The following is a 21,979-nucleotide window of genomic DNA, read 5'->3' on the forward strand; positions in this document are numbered from 1 at the left end:
GCATCACCACTCTTTTCAGCGACTTCAGAGTATTATCATCCCCAAACCTGAAACTTGTGGAACTTTCAAATTCCTTAACCTTGTTACGATTTTCAGCATTCAAAGAGTCCAGGTAACATTTTAACCAGTCAATTCCACACACAGTAGATGTGCAGCCACTGTCCAATACAGCACAGTTGAAGGATTCTGCAACCAACACCCTCATTACCGGCGTAAAACTGCTTGTTAATAGGACAATGCCTTCTTTCTGGTCACTATCTTTTTCCTCTTCTGACTCTTCCATGTCCTGTGTCGCTTCAAACACTCTATTAAAACATGTTGGACAGTTGAAAGCATAATGGTATTGAGAGTCCCATCGAAAACATTGATTTATCATGCCCCGTGCATTTCTGGGGTTCATCTTCTGATTGTAGGGTCTAACTGGGTTTCCATCTTCATAATTTCCGGGTCCCGATCTCCTTCTATAGTCTTGAGCCCTGTTTGTAGCCATACGATTTCGCCACCCTGTTAGTAGTGTATCTTCCATATTCTGCCTTATTGCAGGCTGACCTATTTGGGTCATCAGAGCCATCGGAATCGAATGTTTCCCCAGAAACTTTTTTAAAGCTTCTGTCATCTGATTGAATAAGGTACCCTTATCTGCAAAGTGAGCTCCTGTCAACACCAGGAGCCTATCCATGTTGCTCACTCCAGCACAGTCAAGTAATTTAAAGGCCAACACAGACTGTGGAAATTCCAGGTTGTGTTTCTGCAGCCTTTTATATAGTCTGCCAAATTCCATTATATAATCTTCCATGGAGATATCCTCCATTTTCCGGAACCTATCAAAATCCGACCATGCTTCATATGCACTTAACAAGTCATCTTTCTTATTAATCTTATCAATATAACGTGATAGAGTCTGCAGACCTTTTTCTGAGTCTAACTCTTCCAATTCCAGCTCAGAAAGCACTTTGTTTCGGATTTTACTGTCATAAGGTCGAGAAAGAGCCAATGCCATACCTTGTTTTCTCTTTCCCAAAGCAGTTACCTTAATCCACATAACTACTGCACTTCTCCATTGGTCGTACAATTCCCTTTCAGAAAATAAGGGGAGGTAGTCATATCCAGCCATCTTTATCCTGGGTTCAGCCACGTATCTTTGGTTTTTTTTTCTTCTCATTCACTCCTTGGTTTGATCAGGAAAAGTTGTATCTTTCAACCCTTCACATTTGCACAGCAACCACCCTCTGTTACCATTTTATGTTCACATAAACAGGGGCTGTTTAGCACAGGGCTAAATCGCTGGCTTTGAAAGCAGACCAAGGCAGGCCAGCAGCACGGTTCAATTCCCGTATCAGCCTCCCCGAACAGGCGCCGGAATGTGGTGACTAGGGGCTTTTCACAGTAACTTCATTTTGAAGCCTACTTGTGACAATAAGCGATTTTCATTTTCATTTGTCAGACGTTTAGCTGCTGTTGTACAAAGAGTCAAAGGTTCTGCTCCTTTTCCACAAACACCTTTAATTTACTTTAACAGACTCTTCAAAAAAACTCCAACATCACATCACCTGACACAAAGGCCACCTAAAGTCCCTTTACATATCAGTGTCAATTATTGGATACTTAACATAAATGAGGCAAAAATTTGGAATGTCTCTTAACCCATTACTTAACAATACCCACATGTCCTGTAGCCATTTAATTTGTTCAGCTACCTTCTGAAATGAAATGAAAATGGCTTCTACATCCTTCTCATCAAACCTTAGCAATGCTTGGACATATTTAAATAGATCCCCACCAAGCCTTCAACTGTGACCCTCTTTCTCACTATCCTCATCATTATCCTCAGACTGTAGTTTCTCTTTATCTCTGCCAATTTTAACTGACTTTAACGTTTCGTGGCCAGTTTCTGAAGTTCAAAGTCTCTCTCTTTTCCGTTTTCCTCTCTCTTTTCCTTTTTCCCTGATCTGCACCTCCCTTTCTCTCACTTTTTGTTCTGCCAGGGCTAATCGTTCTTTTTCCCTTTCTTCTCTCTACTTCTTTTTTCTCCCTGATCTGTACCTCCCTTTCTCTTTCTTTTTGTTTTGCTAGGGATATCCTTTCTTTTTCTCCCATTTCGTATTCAAGCTGCTTTAATTCTTTTTCATGTTCAAGCTGCTTGATTTGTAATTGAATTCTTGCCATTTATATTGATTCTGACTGTGTCTCAGGCAATTCTAAATGCTCAGCTACTCCCGCAATGACCTCTTCTTTTCGTATTTGGTCAGGCAATGTTAACTGCAATGTTTTTGCCAAATCTAAAAGCCTTTTTTTAGTCTCTGGTTGTAAGGTGCTGTGTGTGACCTTCTCCACTCCCAAAAACTTCTGAGCCTCTGGAAGAGCCATTGTCCACAACACACTCCCTATTTAAACTTGAATATAACAGCTGAAAAGCAACCACAAATATGTGCACCCCTCACTGTCTTAAGTTCACTTAGCCAACCCAATCACAACAGGATAGACTTATATCCCGGACGAGCCCCCAGTTTGTTATGGGCCAGGGTTTAGAAAACTCCAAAGTATATTATGGAGTTCACCTGACCTCTAACTGTTTATTGAATTTGGCTAGGAGGAGCAGATGCCTTTCAGCTGTTATTCCACAGTTCCTAGGCACTTTTAATCAAAAAAAACAAGCCTTATTCAACAAATGTAGTTAACATTTTAAACAACACGCACAGTAAGAATTTTTATCAACTACTTTGCCCACTATAGGACAGGGGAGGGAATCCATGTGTGGAGCCAGAGGAAATGGGTGAGATACTAGATGAATACTTTGCATCAGCATTCACCAAAGAGAAGGAATTGGTAGATGTTGAGTCTGGAGAAGGGGGTGTCGATAGCCTGGGTCACATTGAGATCCAAAAAGACGAGGTGTTGGGTGCATAAGTCCCCAGGGCCTGATGGGATCTATCCAAGAATACTGAAGGAGGCAAGAGAGGAAATTGCTGAGGCCTTGACAGAAATCTTTGGATCCTCACTGTCTTCAGGTGATGTCCCGGAGGTTGGAGAATAGCCAATGTTGTTCCTCTGTTTAAGAAGGGTAGCAAGGATAATCCAGGGAACTACAGGCCGGTGAGCCTCATGTCAGTGGTAGGGGAATTACTGGAGAGAATTCTTCGACACAGGATCTATTCCCATTTGGAAGCAAATGGACGTATTAGTGAGAGGCAGCACGGTTTTGTGAAGGGGAGGTCGTGTCTCACTAACTTGATAGAGTTTTTCGAGGAGGTCACAAAGATGGTTAATGCAGGTAGGGCAGTGGATGTTGTCTGTATGGACTTCAGTAAGGCCTTTCACAAGTTCCCTCATGGCAGACTGGTACAAAAGGTCAAGTTACACGGGATCAGGGGTGAGCTGGCAAGATGGATACAGAACTGGCTAGGTTATTGAACAGTACGAAGTCTTACAACACCAGGTTAAAGTCCAACAGGTTGTTTCAAATCACTAGCTTTCGGAGCGCTGCTCCTTCCTCAGGTGAATGAAGAGAAGGAGCTGTGCTCCGAAAGCTAGTGATTCGAAACAAACCTGTTGGACTTTAACCTGGTGTTGTAAGACTTCTTACTGTGCTCACCCCAGTCCAACGCCGGCATCTCCACATCATAGGTTATAGAAGGCAGAGAGTAGCAATGGAAGGGTGCTTTTCTAATTGGAGGGCTGTGACCAGTGGTGTTCCACAGGGATCAGTGCTGGGACCTTTGCTCTTTGTAGTATATATAAATGATTTGGAGGAAAATGTAACTGGTCTGATTAGTAAGTTTGCAGACGACACAAAGGTTGGTGGAATTGCGGATAGCGATGAGGACTGTCAGAGGATACAGCAGGATTTAGATCGTTTGGAGGCTTGGGCGGAGAGATGGCAGATGGAGTTTAATCCGGACAAATGTGAGGTAATGAATTTTGGAAGGTCTAATACAGGTAGGGAATATACAGTAAATGGTAAAACCCTCAAGAGTATTGACAGTCAGCGAGATCTAGGTGTACAGGTCCACAGGTCACTGAAAGGGGCAACACAGGTGGAGAAGGAAGTCAAGAAGGCATACGGCATGCTTGCCTTCATTGGCCGGAGCATTGAGTATAAAAATTGGCAAGTCATGTTGCAACTGCATAGAACCTTAGTTAGGCCACACTTGGAGTATAGTGTTCAATTCTGGTCGCCACACTACTAGAAGGATGTGGAGGCTTTAGAGAGGGTGCAGAAGAGATTTACCAGGATGTTGCCTGGTATGGAGGGCATTAGCTATGAGGAGAGGTTGAATAAACTCGGTTTGTTCTCTCTGGAACGACGGAGGTTGAGGGGCGACCTGATAGAGGTCTACAAAATTATGAGGGGCATAGACAGAGTGGATAGTTAGAGGCTTTTCCCCAGGGTAGAGGGGTCAATTACTAGGGGGCATAGGTTTAAGGTGCGAGGGGCAAGGTTTAGAGTTGATGTACGAGGCAAGTTTTTTACACAGAGGGTAGTGGGTGCCTGGAACTCGCTGCCGGAGGAGGTGGTGGAAGCAGGGACGATAGTGACATTTAAGGGGCATCTTGACAAATACATGAATAAGATGGGAATAGAGGGATATGGACCCAGGAAGTGTAGAAGATTGTAGTTTAGTCAGGCAGCATGGTCGGCACAGGCTTGGAGGGCCGAAGGGCCTGTTCCTGTGCTGTGCTTTTCTTTGAACTTTGTACAAACAACAGCCCCCACACAGCTACTATAATCTATGTATTACCCTTAATAAATTCCCCTTTAACTGTTCTAATTCAATAACAAGATCCCATAAACCAAAACCCCTTTTTACCAAAACAGTAGGTAACTATAATCATTGGCTTTCTTCTTTGTATTAACTCTTTAAAATTGAAAGTAGAGAGACAGGCCAAAATACTTCTCTGTCTGAGTCGACAGCAGCCAAATGTGAAAACGAAAGTAAAAACTCAGAGCCAAAAAACAGCTCCAAACCCAAAGCGAAAATAAAACCATCTCCCAGAGCTACAGCCCAGCTCCACCCACACAATGACATCATTGAAGCCATGTGATAAGACAAAAACATTTCTTAAAGGGACATTCCCATGGCAGTACCTTGGTACATGTGACCATAAATCAAATCCAATCCAATACTGGGGATTGTAACATATGTTATGCCGACGAAAGGGGAGTCACGGCCACAGAGGAAGGGAAGGCAATTTCCTGTAAATATAGGTGCTGATTTCTGTTTGGTTTTTTTATTTTCCTTTTTTTGGCATGGTTTTGTAATATGTAACATATGAATTGTGAAATCTAAGATGTGAAAACCCAATAAAAAAACAGAGCTGAAGACCAGGGCGGGAATTCTCCGAACCTGTGCCGGGTCAGAGAACCGACGGTGACGCGGGAGATTCCCGCCACACCGCTCCGACACCGGGATGCGATTCTCCAGCAACCGGAGAATCGGCGCCAATTGCTCTCGCGCAGTCGACACGGCTCCAGTCGGGGGCGCTGAAAGAGGCCCACGCGGCGATTCTCAGCGGTCGACCAGCCGAATTCCGGCTAAGTTCCGCCAAGTCCTACCGCCGTGATTCCAACCTGGTACCACGCGGCGTGAGCTCGGATCCGCGGATGTGGTGGCCGTGCTAGTGCTGAGGCGGGGGGATCAGACTCCGGGGGGGCCTCCATGGCGCCCAGGCCAGCGGTCGGGGGATACCGATCGGCGGGCGCCCGCGATCTGGAGGGGACCTACCTCCTTCCGCGCAGGCCCGCTGTAGGGCTCCACCATGTTGTGCGGCACCTCCGTGGAAACAGCCACAATGCGCTTGCGCCAGCACGTTGACGGCTGGCGCGCGTATGCGCGGACCTGTGCCAGCAGTGCAGGGCCGCGTATCGGCACCGGTGCTGCGTGGAGCACTCCGATGCCCTGCTGGCCCCTTGAGGGCCGCTGAATCCCTGGGCCAGGATGCTCCGGCATGCTCCACTCGGGTGTTTACGCCGGCGTCAACACTTGGCCGGGATTTCGGAGGATCCCGGCCCTGATGTGAGGAGAGAGTGGCTGACCTTGACATCAAGTCAGCATTTCACTGACTTTGGCATAAAGGAGCCTCAGCAAAACTGGAGTCAATGGAAATCAGGGGGGGGGGGCAATCCCACCACAGAGGGGAGTCATACCTGGCACAAAGGAAAATAGTTGTGGTGGTTGGAAGTCAATCAGTTCTCGGACATGACCTCAGGAGTTCCTCAAGCTTGTGTCCGAGGCCCAGACATTTTCCATTGCTTCATCAATTCCCTTTTTCCCATCAGTCCAAAGTGGGGCAGTCCGCTGATGAGTGCTCCATTCACAAATCCTCAGATACCAAAACAGTCCATGTCAAAACGAATGAAGATCTAGCAAATATCCAGACTTGGGTTGACAAGCGACATGTAACACACAAGTCCGGGCAGTGACCATCTCCAACAGGAGAGAATCAAAGCATTCTCCCTTGACATTCTATGGCGTTACCATCGCTGCATCCATATTATCACTATGCTTTTTAAAAAAAATTTCGAGTAGCCAATTCATTTTTTTCCAATTAAGGGGCAATTTAGCGTGGCCAATCCACCCAGCCTGCACATCTTTGGGTTGTGGGGGCGAAACCCACGCAAACACGGGGAGAATGTGCAAACTCCACACGGACAGTGACCCAGAGCCAGGATCGAACCTGGGACCTCGGCGCCGTGAGGCAGCAGTGCTAACCCACTGTGCCACCGTGCTGCCCGTATTATCACCACCCTAAAGGTTCCCACTGACCAGAAACTGAACTGAATTGTTGCAGGAGCACGCGACAAGCAATTGACCTCCTGACCCCCCCAAAGCCTGTCCACCATCCACAAGGCACAAGTCAGGAGTGTGACGGAAAACTCCAGCAGCTCCAACACAATTCAGGGAACTTCACACCATACACAATAAAGTAACCCGCTTGATTGGCACCACAAACATTCACTGCCTCCACAGTCAGCTTTGCACACAGGCAGTGGGAGAGACCACATCGGGAGTGAGGTGCAGCCAGAGTGAGTTTTAAACTTGGGAAGTTGAAACAGAGTGGGAATTGGGTGCAGAGGGAAAGAGGTGCTCTTTGCTTTTTGTCCTTGCTTTGTAACTTTTAAATCTTGCGAGCTTGTTCTTGCCCTGCTGCAGATGAGGCTATAAGGGAAACAGCTGACTGGTGGGCAGTGAGTAAGGGCGGTAAGTCTTCACAAATTTTATCACTTGCAGTTGAAAATCCATTTTGTGTTTTCTAAACTGTAAGAGTTAGAATTGGGAGTAACAAGGACAAGGAAAGAAGGAGCACAGAGAGATGGATTTAATTTAACATCAAGCATCTTCCAAAGGCTTAATTCAAAGGGGAAAGTCATAGCAGGAGATCTCAAACCCTTGGTTTGCTCATCTTGTTCCATGTGGGAAGTCAGGAATATTTCCAGTCCCTGGGATCAGTATGTATTCAGGGGATGTCTCCAGCTACAGATCGTGGAAGCCCAGGTTTTAGAGCTGGAGTGGTGGTTGGGGTCACTGCGGAGACATGGCTGCAGGGTGACCAGGGATGGGAGCTGAATGTAAAGGGGTATTCAGTATTGAAGGAGGACTGACAAAAAGGAAAATGCTTTGAAGTGGCAGTGCTGGTTAAAGCAGACGGTAACGCAATAGTGAGGAAGAATATAAGTCCTGACAAGGTGGAATTTGTATGGGTAAAGCTGAGAGATACTGAAGGGCAAAACACATGAGTGGGCTTTGTTTGTAGACCCGCAAACTGCAGTGGTGATGTTAGGAACAGCATTAAACAGGAAATTAGAGATGCTCGCAATAAAGGAACATCTGTAATTATGGGTGATTTTAATCTGGATAGAGATTAGGCAAAACAAATGAGCCACAATACCGTAGACGAGGAATTCCTCAATGTATACAAGATGGTTTTATGGATCATATGTTGAGGAACCAATTGGGGGACAGGCCATCCTAGACTAGGTACCTCGTGATGATAACGGAATCATTGGCAATCTAGTTGCGCAAGGCTCCTTGGGGATGGTAAAGGAAACTTTAATTTATGAGAATCTTAACCTGTTGAACTACGCCAAGTTTGGGGGAAGCTTAGTTGATGAATCAAGTCCTGGCGCAATACGACAAGTTGTAAGATTTGTAATATTTGTAGACTGTGTTAAGTTGTTCGATTCCTTGTATTATTCGACTGTGTATTGTTGAAGGAATTTATATCATCTCTGCTATTCGGTTATCAGTAGCACTTTGCGAATACTGGAACTCAGCAGAAATTTGCAGTATAAACTTCTCAGGTGCCAAAAAGGAATTGTTTTATTTGTAGTCGCTTGATTACAATTTGAAAGTCATTTAAAAGGCAATTCGTAGACAATTCGAAGCTTTCAGAGAATTACAGACATTATCTTTCTTTGCTTAGGCAGACAGCTCGAAAGTAACTTTTAAAAGGTCAAAGTCTGGCAATGAAACATGAAAAGAGAGAGAAAGCTAATCTTCAGCTAAACTCAAAGTCAAAAGTGGACTAACATCACTGACACAGACTGTTAAACTGACAACCCCCAAAAGACATCTCTAAAATGGAGACCATAAAGGACAAAAACTGACTAAACTAAACACTAAAACCAAACCTAACCTAAAATGGCCGGGAGAAACTTTTCAGTTATACACTTTCATATCTGTCTTAAGTCATCTAATCACACCCCAATATAATCCTAATTGGTTTGGGTTAGACTCAAACACATTTGATTTGATGGCAAGCCGTCCATCTTCGATGTGCAACATCAGCTTTTCTGACCCAGCTGTTATCTGCATTCTGAACAATGGTGCCTTCATGTTGCTGTGTATTCAGCCCTTGGCCTTGACAATTAGCACAAGCAGTGTCAAATTGTTTTGCAACTGTGCTGTTTTAATGTCACACTGTCTTTGAAAATATGCATTTGCCAGAACAACGGACTTCAGGATAAGTGAATTATGCTGTATAAATGGGTATTAAAACTGGGGCTCAACATTTATGCTTAAACAGCTATCTTTTACCTATACTAGTTGTATTCGAAATTCCTGGCTTCGACAGATGGGCAACCAGAATATGATAGAATTTTCACCAAGGTGTAGAGTGAAGTAGTTGACTTTGGAACTCAGGTCCTGAATCCCAATAAAGGAACCTACATTGGAATGCGATGCAACTTGTCTATGATAGATTGGGAAATGTTACTTTAAAGGATGACAGTGGATAGACAAAGGCAAACATTCAAGGAGCACAAGGGGGGAAATGTAATGATTGTTTATTCCTGCCTGGCACAAACGTACAATGGGACAGGTGGCCAATGCATGGTTTACAAGGGAAATTAGAGATTGTATTCGATCCAAGGAAGAACCATATCAATTGGCCAAGAAAAATAACAGGTCTGAGGATTGGGAACAGTTCAGAATTCAGCAAAGAAGGACCAAGGGATGGATCAAGAAAGGGAAAATAGAGTATTCATATAAAGGACAAAAACTGACTAAACTAAACACTAAAACCAAACCTAACCTAAAATGGCCGGGAGAAACTTTTCAGTTTCTATTTTCAGAACTGGCAAGGTGGATACAGAACTGGCTAGGCCATAGAAGGCAGAGGGTAGCAATGGAGGGATGCTTTTCTAATTGGAGGGCTGTGGCCAGTGGTGTTCCACAGGGATCAGTGCTGGGACCTTTGCTCTTTGTAGTATATATAAATGATTTGGAGGAAAATGTAACTGCTCTGATTAGTAAGTTTGCAGACGACACAAAGGTTGGTGGAATTGCGAATAGCGATGAGGACTGTCAGAGGATACAGCAGGATTTAGATTGTTCGGAGACTTGGGCGGAGAGATGGCAGATGGAGTTTAATCCGGACAAATGTGAGGTAATGCATTTTGGAAGGTCTAATGCAGGTAGGGAATATACAGTGAATGGTAGAACCCTCAAGAGTATTGAAAGTCAAAGAGATCTAGGAGTACAGGTCCACAGGTCATTGAAAGGGGCAACACAGGTGGAGAAGGTAGTCAAGAAGGCATACGGCATGCTTGCCTTCATTGGCCGGGGCATTGAGTATAAGAATTGGCAAGTCATGTTGCAGCTGTATAGAACCTTAGTTAGGCCACACTTGGAGTATAGTGTTCAATTCTGGTCGCCACACTACCAGAAGGATTTGGAGGCTTTAGAGAGGGTGCAGAAGAGATTTACCAGAATGTTGCCTGGTATGGAGGGCATAAGGTATGAGGAGCGATTGAATAAACTCGGTTTGTTCTCACTGGAACGAAGGAGGTTGAGGGGCGACCTGATAGAGGTATACAAAATTATGAGGGGCATAGACAGAGTGGATAGTCAGAGGCTTTTCCCCAGGGTAGAGGGGTCAATTACTAGGGGGCATAGGTTTAAGGTGAGAGGGGCAAGGTTTAGAGTAGATGTACGAGGCAAGTTTTTTACGCAGAGGGTAGTGGGTGCCTGGAACTCACTACCGGAGGAGGTAGTGGAGGCAGGGACGATAGGGACATTTAAGGGGCATCTTGACAAATATATGAATAGGATGGGAATAGAAGGATACGGACCCAGGAAGTGTAGAAGATTGTAGTTTAGTCGGGCAGTATGGTCGGCACGGGCTTGGAGGGCCGAAGGGCCTGTTCCTGTACTGTACATTTCTTTGTTCTTTGTTCTTTGAGAGTAATCTTGCAGGGAACATGAAACTGACTGTAAAGGTTTCTACAGATACGTGAAGAGAAAAAGGATTGGTGAAGGTAAATGTAGGTCCCTGTAGAAACCAGGTATTTCTAATACACCTGATATAGGTAAAAGATAGCTATTTAGTGTAAATATTAAGCCCCAGTCAACATTTACAAAACATAACAGTTTTCAACTTTGAATACATTTTTCAAGTCAGTGTCCAAAGACAGAACAAGGCCCACAGCAACAACATTGCCGGATAAGATAACATGAAGACTCCATTGTTACAGTCGCCTGAACCACATTCCATAACTTATAAGGCTGAAACGTTTTAGATTGTTGCTTGAGTTTTTAAAACAATTCAGCATAATTCACTTTGCTAGGCTGAAACAGACTTGGATTTACATTTTGCAAGTCATTTTGCAACAGCCGGGCCGGCATGAGACCGGTTTTTGCTGGCTTTGATAAAGCACTATATCGCATTCTTTAACATACACAAATATGCAAATACACAACAATTAGAAGCAATGTTACATATTGAAGATGGACGGCTTGCCGTCAAACCAAATGTTTGAGTCTAACCCAAACCAATTCGGATTATATTGGGGTGTGATTAGATGACTAAGGACAGATATGAAAGGGTGTAACTGAAGAAGTTTCGGCCCGCCATTTTGAGTTTGGTTGTAGATTAGTTTTTTAGGTAGGTTTAGGTAGATTGGTAGGGTAGGTTTTTGTGGGTAGTTTGTTAGGTTTTTGTTTTGTTGGTTTTGAAGCTGAAGATTAGCTCCCTCTCTCTCTTTCAATTCACTGTCTCCCTGCATTCATATTTCATTTTCAGACTTTGACTTTTAAAAGTTATTGTCGAGCTGTTTGCCTGAGCAAGAATTTCTGTGATTCTTTGAAAGCTTCAAATTGTCTACGAATTGCCTTTTAAATGACTTTCAACTTGTAATCAGTAGAAGGCAAATAAAACAATTCCTATTGGCACCTGGGAAGTTTTAACTTAAATGTCTACTGAGTTCCAGTAATCACACAGTGCTGCTGGTAACCGAGTGGCAGAAATCCTTCAGTCCCTTACAGTCAGAAACAAGGGGATGTATAATAGGGGACAAAGAAATGGCCGAGCAACTAAATGCATGCTAGCTGTCTTCACAAATGAGGACACAAATCAGATACCAGAAATGTTAGTGAAGAAGGGTTCAATGAGTGGGGGGAACCTGAAGAAGATAAATATTAGTGGAGAAATGGTGTTGGGGTAACTGATGGGATTGAATCATAGATTATCATAGAATTTACAGCGCAGACTGAGGCCATTCAGCCTCCTTCTTTTATCAGGCTGATAAATCCCCAGGGCCTGATAATCAACATCCCAGAGTACGTACGGAAATTGTGGATGCAATGCTAGTCATCTCCCAGTATGCTGGAACAATTCCTGCAGGTTGGAGGATAGAAAATGTAACTCCACTATTTAAAAAGGGAGGTACAGAGAAAACAGGGAATTATCGACCAGTCAGCCTGGCGTCGGTCGTGCGGAAAATTCTGGAATCTATTATCAAAGATTTTGTACCAGAGCACTTGGAAAATCGTAGCAGCATCTGACGGAGTCAGCATTTGGTTTATGAAGGGGGAAATCATGCTTAACAAATCTACTGGAATTCTTCGAGGATGTAATTAGTAGTGTTGACGAGGGGGAGCCAGTGGATGTGGTACATTTGGACTTTCAGAAGGCTTTTGACAAAGTTCCACATAAGAGATCAGTGTGTAAAATTAAAGTGCATGGGATTAGTGATAGTGCATTGAGAGGGATAGAAAACTGATTGGCAGACAGGAAACAAAGAGTGGAAATGAACAGGGCTTTTTGTCCAGTAGTAACATCAGCTGAGATCATTATATGGTATTTTAAAGAGTAAAAACACAAAGTTGTCCAAGAAAGGAAGCAGGAGGCAGAGATAGCTGAGTCTAGAAGAATGAATTACATTCAATAGTCTTATCACTTACAAACCGGTTTCTAAAAGAGCTAACAGATGGGCAGCTGAGACCTGATGCTTGCAATTCTTCCACCTTTTGGAATAGTCAGGGCATGTTATTTATCTTGGGGAGCTACTTGTGTTGGAAAGGCCTCCAGATGCTGATGTGCGAGCTTATGGTTTCTGGGCTTGTGGACAACTGGCACTGGGGAACATCAGGGAGGCCATCAAGGAGGATGATAGTTCTAAGAGGTGGCCATCACACAGGCAGTGAGAGCTCATCATCGGCAAACAGTGGCCATCTGAAAAATATAGGAAGAGGAGTCTTTGGGGGAGTATATAAATCTCAAATTGGTACTCACCATCAGAGACAGCTGGAGTGGCAAAACCATGAAGGAGTATAATTCAGACCGTCACAACAATGGGTAAGGGTCTGCAGCGCAGGGAACAGTAAAGAGTAGATCTATAGATATGTCAGGAATAAAAGAATGACTAGGGTAAGTGTAGGGCCAGTCAAGGACAGTAGCGGGAAGTTGTGCGTGGAATGCGAGGAGGTAGGAGAGGTGCCAAATGAATATTTTTCGTCAGTATTCACACAGGAAAAAGACAATATTGTCAAGGAGAATACTGAGATTCAGGCTACTAGACTAGAAGGGCTTGAGGTTCATAAGGAGGAGGTGTTAGCAATTCTGGAAAATGTGAAAATAGATAAGTCACCTGGGCCGGATGGGATTTATCCTAGGATTCTCTGGGAAGCTCGGGAGGAGATTGCTGAGCCTTTGGACTTGATCGTTAAGTCATCTTTGTCTACAGGAATAGTGCCAGAAGACTGGAGGATAGCAAATGTTGTCCCCTTTTTCAAGAAGGGGATTAGAGACAACCCCGGTAACTATAGACTAGTGAGCCTTACTTCTGTTGTGGGCAAAATGTTGCAAAGGTTTATCAGAGATAGGATGTATAATCATCTGGAAAGGAATAATTTGATTAGAGATAGTCAACACGGTTTTGTGAAGGGTAGGTCGTGCCTCACAAACCTTATAGAGTTCTTTGAGAACATAGAACATAGAACAATACAGCGCAGTACAGGCCCTTCGACAAACGATGTTGCACCGAAACAAAAGCCATCTAACCTACACTATGCCATTATCATCCATATGTTTATCCAATAAACTTTTAAATGCCCTCAATGTTGGCGAGTTCACTACTGTAGCAGGTAGGGAATTCCACGGCCTCACTACTCTTTGCGTAAAGAACCTACCTCTGACCTCTGTCCTATATCTATTACCCCTCAGTTTAAAGTTATGTCCCCTTGTGCCAGCCATATCCATCCGCGGGAGAAGGCTCTCACTGTCCACCCTATCCAACCCCCTGATCATTTTGTATGCCTCTATTAAGTCTCCTCTTAACCTTCTTCTCTCCAACGAAAACAACCTCAAGGCCATCAGCCTTTCCTCATAAGATTTTCCCTCCATACCAGGCAACATCCTGGTAAATCTCCTCTGCACCCGCTCCAAAGCCTCCACGTCCTTCCTATAATGCGGTGACCAGAACTGTACGCAATACTCCAAATGCGGCCGTACCAGAGTTCTGTACAGCTGCAACATGACCTCCTGACTCCGGAACTCAATCCCTCTACCAATAAAGGCCAACACTCCATAGGCCTTCTTCACAACCCTATCAACCTGGGTGGCAACTTTCAGGGATCTATGTACATGGACACCTAGATCCCTCTGCTCATCCACACTTCCAAGAACTTTACCATTAGCTAAATATTCCGCATTCCTGTTATTCCTTCCAAAGTGAATCACCTCACACTTCTCTACATTAAACTCCATTTGCCACCTCTCAGCCCAGCTCTGCAGCTTATCTATATCCCTCTGTAACCTGCTACATCCTTCCACACTATCGACAACACCACCGACTTTAGTATCGTCTGCAAATTTACTCACCCACCCTTCTGCGCCTTCCTCTAGGTCATTGATAAAAATGACAAACAGCAACGGCCCCAGAACAGATCCTTGTGGTACTCCACTTGTGACTGTACTCCATTCTGAACATTTCCCATCAACCACCACCCTCTGTCTTCTTTCAGCGAGCCAATTTCTGATCCACATCTCTAAATCACCCTCAATCCCCAGCCTCCGTATTTTCTGCAATAGCCTACCGTGGGGAACCTTATCAAACGCTTTGCTGAAATCCATATACACCACATCAACTGCTCTACCCTCATCTACCTGTTCAGTCACCTTCTCAAAGAACTCAATAAGGTTTGTGAGGCATGACCTACCCTTCACAAAGCCATGCTGACTATCCCTGATCATATTATTCCTATCTAGATGATTATAAATCTTGTCTCTTATAATCCCCTCCAAGACTTTACCCACTACAGACGTGAGGCTCACCGGTCTATAGTTGCCGGGGTTGTCTCTGCTCCCCTTTTTGAACAAAGGGACCACATTTGCTGTCCTCCAGTCCTCTGGCACTATTCCTGTAGCCAATGATGACATAAAAATCAAAGCCAAAGGTCCAGCAATCTCTTCCCTGGCCTCCCAGAGAATCCTAGGATAAATCCCATCAGGTCCCGGGGACTTATCTATTTTCAGCCTGTCCAGAATTGCCAACACCTCTTCCCTACGTACCTCAATGCCATCTATTCTATTAGCCTGCGGCTCAGCATTCTCCTCCACAACATTATCTTTTTCCTGAGTGAATACTGACGAAAAATATTCATTTAGTATCTCGCCTATCTCTTCAGACTCCACACACAATTTCCCATCCCTGTCCTTGACTGGTCCTACTCTTTCCCTAGTCATTCACTTATTCCTGACATACCTATAGAAAGCTTTTGGGTTTTCCTTGATCCTACCTGCCAAATACTTCTCATGTCCCCTCCTTGCTCGTCTTAGCTCTCTCTTTAGATCCTTCCTCGCTACTTTGTAACTATCCATCGCCCCAACTGAAACTTCACACCTCATCTTCACATAGGCCTCCTTCTTCCTCTTAACAAGAGATTCCACTTCCTTGGTAAACCACGGTTCCCTCGCTCGACGCCTTCCTCCCTGCCTGACCGGTACATACTTATCAAGAACACGCAGTAGCTGATCCTTGAACAAGCCCCACTTATCCAGTGTGCCCAACACTTGCAGCCTACTTCTCCACCTTATCCCCCCCAAGTCACGTCTAATGGCATCATAATTGCCCTTCCCCCAGCTATAACTCTTGCCCTGCGGGGTATACTTATCCCTTTCCATCATTAACGTAAACGTCACCGAATTGTGGTCACTGTCCCCAAAGTGCTCTCCTACCTCCAAATCCAACACCTAGCCTGGTTCATTACCCAAAACCAAATCCAACGTGGCCTCGCCTCTTGTTGGCCTGTCAACATATTGTTTCAGGAAACCCTCCTGCACACACTGTACAAAAAACGACCCATCTATTGTACTCGAACTATATCTTTTCCAGTCAATATTTGGAAAGTTAAAGTCTCCCATAATAACTACCCTGTTACTTTCGCTCTTACCCAGAATCATCTTCGCCATCCTTTCCTCTACATCCCTAGAACTATTAGGAGGCCTATAAAAAACTCCCAAAAGGGTGACCTCTCCTTTCCTGTTTCTAACTTCAGCCCATACTACCTCGGAAGAAGAGTCCCCATCTAGCATCCTCTCCGCCACCGTAATACTGCTCTTGACTAGCATCGCCACACCTCCCCCTCTTTTGCCTCCTTCTCTGAGCTTACTAAAACACCTAAACCCCGGAACCTGCAACATCCATGCCTGTCCCTGCTCTATCCATGTCTCCGAAATGGCCACAACATCGAAGTCCCAGGTACCAATCCATGCTGCCAGTTCCCCTACCTTGTTTCGTATACTCCTGGCATTGAAGTAGACACACTTCAAACCACCTACCTGAACACTGGCCCCCTCCTGCGACGTCAAATCTGTGCTCCTGACCTCTATACTCTCATTCTCCCTTACCCTAAAACTACAATCCAGGTTCCCATGCCCCTGCTGCATTAGTTTAAAACCCCCAAAAGGTCACTAACAAATCTCCCCCCCAGGATATTTGTGCCCCTCAGGTTCAGATGTAGACCATCCTGTCTGTAGAGGTCCCACCTTCCCCAGAAAGAGCCCCAGTTATCCAGAAATCTGAATCCCTCCTGCATGCACCATCCCTGTAGCCACGTGTTTAATTGCTCTCTCTCCCTATTCCTCATCTCACTATCACGTGGCATGGGCAACAACCCAGAGATAACAACTCTGTTTGTTCTAGTTCTGAGCTTCCATCCTAGCTCCCTGAAAGCCTGCCTGACATCCTTGTCCCCTTTCCTACCTATGTCGTTAGTGCCAATGTGGACCACGACTTGGGGCTGCTCCCCCTCTCCCCTAAGGACCCGGAAAACACGATCCGAGACATCACGTACCCTGGCACCTGGGAGGCAACATACCAAACGTGAGTCTCTCACGCTCCCACAAAATCTCCTATCTGTGCCTCTGACTATAGAGTCCCCAATTACTAATGCTCTGCTCCTCTCCCCCCTTTCCTTCTGAGCAACAGGGACAGACTCCATGCCAGAGGCCCGTACCCCATGGCTTACCCCTGATGAGTCGTCCCCCCCACAAGTATCCAAAGCGGTATACTTGTTTCTCAGGGGAACGACCGCAGGGGATCCCTGCACTGACTGCTTTTTCCCAGTCCCTCTTACAGTTACCCACCTATCTCCAATCTTTGGTGTAACTAATTCCCTGAAGCTGCTATCTATGACCCCTTCTGCCTCCCGAATGATCCAAAGTTCTTCCAACTCCAGCTCCAGTTCCCTAACTCGGCCTTGGAGGAGCTGGAGATGGCAGCACTTCCTGCAGGTAAAATCAGCAGGGACACTAACTGCATCCCTCACCTCAAACATCCTGCAGGAGGAACATTGCACTCCCTTCCCTGCCATTCCTCTAACTTTCTACCAAGATCTGGCTAACAACTAAATTAAATTTTTTATACAAAATAATAATAATATAATAAAATATGGTACTTACCTCAGACCAATGGGTGTTATTATTAGGTTAGAGGAGGAGGGCGGGTGGGAGACACTACACGTGTAGTGTCTAGGGTTTCCTCTCCACCAGAATTTATTGGTGAGGGTCTTCCCAGACGTCCGCGGGTCGACTTCCTGTTCCCGCCTAAAACACTAATTTGAAAAAAAAAAAATTCTCAGCTCCTGCTGAAATGGACTAACCAGCCAGCTCCACTCCCGCCGAAATCGACTGGCCTGCCCCTGCAAAGACAAGTGCTTTTAAAGGACAGACTTACCTCCCAGCAGCCACTTCCTCACTGCTCCCGCTGAAACTGACTCACCAGCTGATTTTCCCGCCGAAATCGACTGGTGAGAAGGTGACCAAACAGGTGGATGAGGGTAAAGCAGTTGATGTGGTTTATATGGATTTCAGTAAAGCGTTTGATAAGGTTCCCCATGGTAGGCTACTGCAGAAAATACGGAGGCAGGGGATTCGGGGTGATTTAGCAGTTTGGATCAGAAATTGGCTAGCTGGAAGAAAACAAAGGGTGGTGGTTGATGGGAAATGTTCAGACAGGAGTCCAGTTACTAGTGGTGTACCACAAGGATCTGTTTTTGGGCCACTGCTGTTTGTCATTTTTATAAATGACCTGGAGGAGGGCGTAGAAGGATGGGTGAGTAAATTTGCAGATGACACTAAAGTCAGTGGAGTTGTGGACAGTGCGGAAGGACGTTACAAGTTACAGAGGGACATAGAAAAGCTGCAGCACTGGGCTGAGATGTGGCAAATGGAGTTTAATGCAGAAAAGTGTGAGGTGATTCATTTTGGAAGGAATAACAGGAAGACTGAGTACTGGGCTAATGGTAAGATTCTTGGCAGTGTGGATGAGCAGAGAGATCTTGGTGTCCATGTACATAGATCCCTGAAAGTTGCCACCCAGGTTGAGAGGGTTGTTAAGAAGGCGTACGGTGTGTTAGCTTTTATTGGTAGAGGGATTGAGTTTCGGAGCCCTAAGGTCATGTTGCAGCTGTACAAAACTCTGGTGCGGCCGCATTTGGAGTATTGCGTGCAATTCTGGTCGCCGCATTATAGGAAGGATGTGGAAGCATTGGAAAGGGTGCAGAGGAGATTTACCAGAATGTTGCCTGGTATGGAGTGAAGATCTTATGAGGAAAGGCTGAGGGACTTGAGGCTGTTTTCGTTAGAGAGAAGAAGGTTAAGAGGTGACTTAATTGAAGCATACAAGATGATCAGAGGATTGGGTAGGGTGGACAGTGAGAGCCTTTTTCCTCGGATGGTGATGTCTAGCACGAGGGGACATACCTTTAAATTGAGGGGAGATAGATATAGGACAGATGTCAGAGGTAGGGTCTTTACTCAGAGAGTGGTAAGGGTGTGGAATGCCCTGCCTGCAACAGTAGTGGACTCGCCAACACTAAGGGCATTTAAATGGTCATTGGATAGACATATGGACGATAAGGGAAGAGTGTAGATGGGCTTTAGAGTGGTTTCACAGGTCGGCGCAACATCGAGGGCCGAAGGGCCTGTACTGCGCTGTCATGTTCTATGTTCTATGCAGTCAACATAGGAGATTCCATTGTCGGGGGCAGACAGGTGTGTGTGTGACCATAACCCCACATGGTGTGTTGCCCCCTTACTCCCCAGGACAAATGCAGTGTGCCAGATGTGTGGTGCAGATCAATGCCACAAACAGAGAGAGGACAGCTGGAGAGGGGAACGGTGGCCCAGTGGTTAGCACTGCTACCTCACAGTACCAGGGACTTGGGTTCAATTCTGCTTTGAGTCCCTGTCTGTGTGAAGTCTGCACGTTCTCCACGTGTCTGCGTGGGTTTCTTTCCCACAATCCAAAAATGTGCAGATTAGGTGGATTGGCCATGATAAATTGCCCCTCAGTGTCCAAAGGTTAGGCGGGATTCTGGGGGTAGGCGGGAAAGTGGACCTGAGTAGGATGCTCTTTCAGAGGGTCGGTGCAGACTCGATGGGCCGGATCCTACATTCTGCACTGTAGTAATTCTATGGTTCTCAGACAGGTGTTTAATATTCACAAAGATAACGTTCTGAGAAAATAAAGAAGAATAAAGGGAAGTGGGATAACTGCGATGATTATTGAATAATTTAGTGCTGAAGGGCGAAGGACATAATCCAGCTGCTTTGAATTGAGAAGCAAAAAGTGAATGATCATATAACTGGATATTTTATTCACATTGACCATAGTGTGAGAGATGGAAAGACGCAAATCTGCAGGGAAATCACTGAGCTGTGTAAGAATAAGACACAGAGAGACTTAAATGGCTTTAAGTGAATTGGATAATTACTTGAAGGGAATAAATCGACAGGGAAGAAGCTGGAATGTGGTATTAATTGGGCAGCTCTACCAAAGAGTCGGCAGATGCACACTTGGCTGAATCGAATCCTTATGTGCTTTACCATTCTGGGGAACAATCCCAGATAAGCTACCAGATAGCTCAGAGTGAAATTTGCTCGATATTTTGCTGATATGAATCTTTTGGACAGAATGAAATAGAAATTGCTTCCTCCCAATTGTGATGAATGTACGAAATTGTCATATTTTATATATTTTTGCAGCAATGTCATTAAAAACTGGGTTAAGATGAATTCACACAGGCAGTATGCCTGCTAAAGATGTGACTAAGGAGTCATAAAGTGAGGCAATCATTGATTTTGCACGTGTTTGGTCCTGGTTAAACTGGTCATGGGATGTCTTGTGGGAGGAGGCAGGAAAATATCTGACGCATTTTGGTACAAATGATGTAATTAAGGTGAAGAGCCACGGCTGACTAAAAAGTGAGTTCTTCCTAGAATTTCAATCTGAACAGAGGTGTTTCAATTTTAGTCCTGAAAAGTTTTCTCTCCAAAGATCCTGCACAGAGAAAAGCAAGTAGAAACCTGGTTGTTAACTTTAATCATGAGTGGTATTTGAACTGTATTGGTTTACTTAATTGGAATACAGAGGCAGGTTTAAGAATTAAGTTAAAGTTTCTCCTTTCACTTAAGGACTGTTGTAACTGTTAACTGCAAAGCTATCTATGTCTGCCTCTCTTTCTCTAAGGATTTTATGGATATTTCACAGTTGTTAATATGGTTAATTCTGTGTTCAAATTAAAGTTTGATTTAACATAAAATATCCCGACAGGTCAGTGTTATCACTCCTGTGGTGCAGGAACATTTCTTCACAATTTTACAAATTGCAAATTGTCGGATTCTCATCCGGGATCCTAACTCCACCTTCACAGAGGACAAGTCCAGCAGATTGGTTATAGTGCCTTGTTCTGCAGTTCATAAATTGAGATTTACTCACGTATTTCTCCTGAGATCCAGTATTAATTCCTTTCCCTCTAGCTCCACTGACATGCTGATGTGGTTTGGATAGCTCTTCTGCATTGGGACATAAAGAATTACTCATTATTAGATAGTATTTACTGACTGAAGCCCCCATATTACTCACAAGACAATCATCCCTCTGAAGAGTAGAGACCTCGATCTTTCACCATCTATTTCTTTTGGGACAACGACCAAAATGAATTATCTGCTCCTGGATTGTACTTTTGAGAAAAACTGGATCTCTGACAGCTCAAGGGCAACCCCTCGGTATTGTTTGACAAGGAGAGGTTGAGGCCAAGGAGAGGGAAAGTGAGTAAGAGAGGGTGAGTGAACAAGAGAGAAAAAAAGAGACAGAAAGAGAGGGAGAATTTAAATTCTAATCTTAAAATATGTAATTAAAAGCTCACCTCAGTTGTGATAACTATCATCAATTGTGGTTCACTGTTTCCCTTTTACAGAAGAACATTTGCTGTCCTCATCTGGGCTGCTCTACAAGTGATGGACACACAGCAATGGGGTTGGCTCTTTACTCCTCCCTGAAATTGCCCAGCAAGGTATTCAGTTCAGGAGCAAAACAAATCAGACCCGAGAGCAAAAAGGTAATGGGAAGAGTTTTAGTAAACTAAGTTGGAAGGCAGCGGAAATAGAATCCATCATCAAAGAAGGGTCAAAATATGTTAAACAAAACAAAATTAGAGACTCCCAATCTGAATGCATGCAGTATTCACAAGAGAGATGAACTGATGGCACCTATAGAAGTAAGCATTTCTGATTTAATTCCTGTTACGGAGACCTAGTTACAGTGGGCCAAGGCTAAGAATTGAATATTCAACGGTCTTCAACATCTAGGAAGGATAGGCAAAAAAAATAAAAGGAGGTGGGATAACACATAGAACATACAGTGCAGAAGGAGGCCATTCGGCCCATCGAGTCTGCACCGACCCATTTAAGCCCTCAC

General features: G+C 44.6%; 1 protein-coding gene across 1 annotated transcript in view; it reads right to left on the minus strand.

Moving 5' to 3' along the window:
• The window catches only part of LOC140409442 (disintegrin and metalloproteinase domain-containing protein 12-like), a 995,079-nt gene extending 973,998 nt beyond the window's left edge, over positions 1–21,081 (minus strand). Inside the window, exon 1 of the mRNA XM_072497875.1 lies at positions 20,999–21,081. Coding sequence (XP_072353976.1) covers positions 20,999–21,081 — 83 coding nt within the window. The remainder of the gene's footprint in view (positions 1–20,998) is intronic.
• Positions 21,082–21,979: the final 898 nt, after the last annotated feature.

This window comes from Scyliorhinus torazame, chromosome 3 (assembly GCF_047496885.1).
Source record: "Scyliorhinus torazame isolate Kashiwa2021f chromosome 3, sScyTor2.1, whole genome shotgun sequence".
Lineage (NCBI taxonomy): Eukaryota > Metazoa > Chordata > Chondrichthyes > Carcharhiniformes > Scyliorhinidae > Scyliorhinus > Scyliorhinus torazame.